The 5,238-nt window shown below is 56.2% G+C and overlaps 1 protein-coding gene across 1 annotated transcript; it reads right to left on the bottom strand.

Annotated features, from left to right (window-relative positions):
• Positions 1 to 376: 376 nt before the first annotated feature.
• GADD45G (growth arrest and DNA damage inducible gamma) lies at positions 377 to 1,919 on the bottom strand. Its single transcript, XM_005582122.3, has 4 exons — positions 1,757 to 1,919; positions 1,399 to 1,500; positions 1,052 to 1,265; positions 377 to 963 (listed from the first exon to the last, which is right to left on the bottom strand). Exons 1-4 carry the CDS (start codon positions 1,807 to 1,809, stop codon positions 853 to 855), a joined length of 480 nt encoding a protein of 159 aa, XP_005582179.1. The 5' UTR covers positions 1,810 to 1,919; the 3' UTR covers positions 377 to 852.
• Positions 1,920 to 5,238: the final 3,319 nt, after the last annotated feature.

Here is a 5,238-nt window from a genome sequence, read left to right as displayed (position 1 = left end):
AGGCAAGCTGTTCCGATAAGCAGCTGTGGGAGGGAGGGGGAGGAGGGCCGAGGGAGGGGGAGGGGAGGCAGAGGTCACTGTTATCGCCTTGGAAGGCAAGACTTCAGCTGCTGCACTGATGTCTTTTCTCAAGTATGCTCCTGTTTTGCAAGTTTAAAATCTTCCTAAAAGGAGAAAAGTAGGAGCCAGGCTCAAGTTCTACCCTAGCACTGGGCAGCATGCCCTCCCTCTGCCAGCGCGGAGGAGCCTGTCATTCTTGCCCGACAGGAAGACGGAACAGGTGCCATCAGTTCCACGGAGTTCCAGCAATCCTCTGAAACCCTGCGCACCACCTCCCCCGACACAAAGATCCCCTACCCTCAATAAAGAGCATAAGTTTGTTTCAAAAAGTTTATTGTAAAATTCAAAGCTTCAACAGCAGCATCCTTTAGAAAACGAAGCATTGCCCGGATCCGTTTTGAAAAAGCAGCGCAGTTGGCTAAGTCCTTCACGCTCCTGCAACTGTACCAAGTCCAGGGCGCCGCTCCTTCCTGCCGAGCGCAGGCTGCTGAGTCACGCCTGCCCGGCCAGTCTGTCCTTCCTGGCCCTGAGGCCAACGTCCTAGCCTAGGCCTTCCTGGGCGAGCAGCCGCTCCAGACACTTGCAGAGTCCTCAGCTCGGGCCAGCCTGGCCCTGCCGCCGCCGGGCCCCTCCTCGAGAGGCCGCGCCTCCTCACTCTCCAGGCGCCCCCCCCGCCTGCCAGTCTCCACGCCGCACTCGGGCACCCTCGGAGGGCCCCTCCACAGAGCCAGCCGCGCTCTAGGCGCCCCGGGGCGTCACCACGTCGATCAGACCAAGGTCCCCGCCGGGCTGTCACTCGGGGAGGGTGATGCTGGGCACCCAGTCGTTAACGCTGCGGCTCTCCTCGCAAAACAGGCTGAGCTTCTCCAAGGCGGGATCCTTCCAGGCGTCCTCGTTGGGGTTCTGCTGAGAGAGAGCAGGGTCAGCCTGGCTGGCCGCGGGCCGAGGCGGGAACTACACCGGGGCGGGGACCGGACGGGGCTGTACTCACCGAAATGAGGATGCAGTGCAGGTCGCCCGGCGCGCCCGCCTCCTCGCCGGCGCCCACGATAGCCGCCAGCCGCTGCACATCGCCCACGCGCACTATGTCGATGTCGTTCTCGCAGCAGAAAGCCTGGATCAGCGTAAAATGGATCTGCAGCGCGATGTCGCCCTCGTCCTCCTCATCGGCAGCCAGCACGCAGAAGGTCACATTGTCGGGGTCCCTGCGAGGGCAAGACGGGGACCAAGGTCAGAACCGGCAAACCAAGTTCTCCCGCAGCCACCCCTCCCATCCGCCGGTCTCTTCGCCATTCATCCCCGCCCCTGTCTCCCAGCCTGGGTCGCGTCTACACTTACACGTTCAGGACTTTGGCTGACTCGTAGACGCCGGCAGTGAGGCAGCCCTGACGCTGCGCGGACAGCAGCAACTCGTGCAGCGCTTTCCCGGCACCCTGCATCCTGCGGAGGAGCCAGCTAGTGAGCGGGAGACGGCCGTGGGGCGCGGTGGAGCCCCGAGCCCCGGCCACGGGGATTCACCCTTGGCTCTCCAACTCCAACCACACTCCAATCCCGGCTTGGCGCCCGCACCCCGGCTCTCCAACCCGGATCTGACGCCCGCACCCCCGGGCTCGGCTCCTATCCCGCGGATTCCCACCCTGGAGAACCCTGACGGTCGCCGACTGACCAGCCGCTTTCTCAGCGCCCTGAAACCCACCTGTCTGTGCTTTCCGGAACTGTGTCCTGGCCGCGGACTTCTTCCAGAGTCATAGTGCGATCAAACAACAGCAAGTTATCCACAAGCGGAGAGCGCGGAGGGGACGCGGGCGAACACCCTGAGACCAAGAGCTCAGCACGGCGCGCCCACCACCAGCGAGTGCGCCCGGGCTACGCTGCGCGTCCTTATATAGGCTGATGGGTGCGGCGCCGCCAGCTGGCGCGAGGCTGCCCGCCTATTGGCCGGCACCCGCTTTCTGATGTAAATGAGACCGCGAGCCCGCGGCTCGTGCCAGAAGGCCACGTGGGGAGGGGTGCGGGGGATGACAATGCCTCAAATCTGCCGCTTTTGTTGGGGTGTTACCAGGCAGACTGGAGCCTGCAGATTTCATCTCGCCTGGCTTTCTTTTTTTTTTTTTTTTTTTTTTTTTTTGAAGTCCTTAAAAGGAAAAAGTAAAAAAAAAAAAAAAAAAAAAAAAAAAGCCAATCCACAAAAACCTTGTTTGCTAATATGATGCTGCAATTTGCGAAAAGCACCTTTATAGAATCAAAAGGAATTTTATTTCCATTTTTTATTGCTACCTTTCTATTTGTTTCTTTTCTTTAATTTGAAGTTTATGAGACTGTTGCATTGGAGCAGGAAATTAAGGTAAAAACAGGTAACGCCAGTTAAAGGCTTGCAAAAGGCAGTGGGCACAGCCCCCTGCAGCTGACCACTAGCGTCCGGAGCGCGCTGGTAATGCCTGCCAGGCATACTCAATGTGTACATTGAGTAGTCGCTGGAAGATCCTACCCCACCTCCCCGCCCTTGGCCGAGAGCAGCGGGGCGCCGGAGAAGGGGGCGGGCAGGGGCGAGCAGATTGCTGCCGGCGCACGCCGCTCGTTTGCATTTCTATGGAGGGCGCACAATAGCAGAGGTCTGGCGTGTGGCGGTTTGCAGTAGGGACAATCGAGGCTTTCTCTTCATAGCAACACTGTCCACCTGCCGCCGGGTGGGGTGGGCAGGCCCCCGCCGCGCGTGGGGGTCGCCGGGCTGCCTGGCGCGTGGGGTCGAGGCTGAGTGCCACTCCGTGGTCCCTGAGTACGCGCCGCCTGTACTGGCCCTGCTACATGTAATTCCCTTCCACCCGTTCCTCGCACGGGTGCCGAGCAGCCTCGCGAGTTGGGAAGCACAGAGAGCTGCTGCGCAGTCTTCGCGACTGGACGCCCTCTGGCCGGGACCCCGCGGCTGCGGCCCTTGGAGCTTAGGGGATGTAGTTCGGTATCTGTTTCCCGGGGCGCCATCTACAGGCAGGTTAAAAAGATCCTGAATCCCTTTTCTCCTCCCCTCCCCCAACACACACACCCTTGCATTGGCCTGGTGCGGGGGAAGGGCGGTGGAGGGGGTCGGCCACGGAGCTGTCCGGCCGGGCCCACTGAGCCCTGTCCAAGCTGCGCATTAATAGGAACCCCAGTAAGGGCTGCAAAACGCATTCAGGTGGGGCTGCAGTTACCCTGGGGAGTAGAGGGCAAAAGGAGATTCCCATCCAGTACTGATGGAGTAAGAGCCCCTACGTCTTATGCCATGTTGAAATATTTTAATTACTTAAATACGCATATGTAAAAAGCCTTTTTTCCAGCAATAGAATAAAAGTCTGGATCTTGAGAGAGTTTAATAGGCTAGAGGTTGCTGCCGCTTGACCATACACGCTGGCACTTTCAGAGGATTCACCCACTGACCGCAGCACTTTTGGTGTCTGCGCCTTCTGTTCTACGTGGAAAGGCGCGCTGGGGACACCTCAGTGCTCCCCTTTTTTGGGTGAGGCCTTGGAGACTGGCCGGGACAGTGGCGGGCCGGGTGGATTGGATGGAAACCCGGGCCCTGCCGCAAGACTGGGGCGATAATGGGAAAGTAAACAACGCCGAAGCTTTCTTTGTTCCTTTCATTCAGGCTTTCTTCACGTGGGTGGTGAATGTACAAGGTACTTCTGAACTTGCTATGGGGAAGTTTTCATTCTGCGCTCACAGGCAGGCGCTTCTGCCAAAGTGTGAAGCTGGCGTCTTGCGCCCCCCAGCGGCTTCCCGGCAGAGGAGAGCTGCAAAAGCCCGGCCGATCCTGGATTGTAAGAATGAAGAACTTGCTCTCCTAGCATTTCTGAACTCCAGAGGTGTCTCCTAAGGACGTGGGCATAGGGGGAAGCGGGGCCAGGAGGCATTATGCCCCGTTTGTTCGCTAGTTTCTTTTCTTTCTTTCTTGGTGTATAAAATGATGATATGCCTTGATTGGATAAAATACGTTAATTTTAAGTGATTGGAACATAGGTATTACTCTTCCAAAACTATTAAACTTTTCTCTTCTTTTCTTTTCTTTTTTCTTTTCTTTTCTTTTCTAAGACGGAGTCTCGCTCTGTCGCCCAGGCAGAGTGCAGTGAGCCGATCTCAGCTCACTGCCACCTCCGCCTCCCGGGTTCAAGCGATTCTCCTGCCTCGACTTCCCGAGTAGCTGGGACTACAGGTGTGCCACCACGCCGGGTTAATTTTTGTATTTTTAGTAGAGACGGGGTTTCACCATGTTGGCCAGGCTGGTCTCAAACTCCTGACCTCGTCATCCACCCACCTCGGCCTCCCAAAGTGCTGGGATAACCGATATGAGCAACTGCACCCGGCCTACTATTAAACATTTTTTTTAATGTATTAGTTACAGGTCTCCAGGAAATGCTGGAAATAAAATTTACTTAACATGCTAGCACTCCACCCCTCCAATGTATAACACTAAAATCTGCCCACATGCCAGGCCAGAGAAAACAAAGGCTAGGCCTGAAGCCTCAGCCCCTCCTCCCAGAGGAAGGCCACTACTGAATACTCCCGACTTTGGATCAGGGGCGGGTGCGTTTCCAGTCCCTGCTGAGCTAGCCCGGACCAGGAGGGATGATTGACAACCCCTGGGGCTGTTCTACTCTGCTCACATTTTTAAAGTATTCAATTTCAGGAAACTGCCTTTTTGACACATGATACAGCACCGCTTTGCTTTATTAGGTCAGTCCCAATGGCCCCAAAGCCTCCATCTCAATTAGGGAAGAACCATTTTGTCTGCAGGCAAAGTTGGCCTTCCAGCAGACCCACCACCATGTGTCTTCAGTTCAGTCACATGCTCAAAGCTTCTGGGCCTGGGATGCCCCGGTGTTGAGGAGTGGGCAATGCCCACTAGAAGAAGTGTGAGGATCCAGAATGTCCCACTACACGGCTTTGTGGCCACAGCTCTCCCAGGGGACTTAGCCTGCTCTGTGCTTCAGGTCACAGGTGGCTGAGATGTTGCCCTGAGCTTCCTGTGACTGCACCCCTAAACCTTCCCCTAAATCTCAATAATGCAGGTGATGGTGACTTACTTAAAGGGAAATCCTCAGAGATGCTCTATTTTAAAACCTTTTTGGAAATGTTTATAGTTGAACTGTTTTTATTAACACATTCTCTGAAATGTGCTTCTCATTCTTTCATGGCTTGACT

Source organism: Macaca fascicularis, chromosome 15 (assembly GCF_037993035.2).
Source record: "Macaca fascicularis isolate 582-1 chromosome 15, T2T-MFA8v1.1".
NCBI lineage: Eukaryota > Metazoa > Chordata > Mammalia > Primates > Cercopithecidae > Macaca > Macaca fascicularis.
The sequence above is the reverse complement of the archived record's forward strand: the minus strand, read 5'-3'. Positions and strand labels throughout refer to the sequence as shown.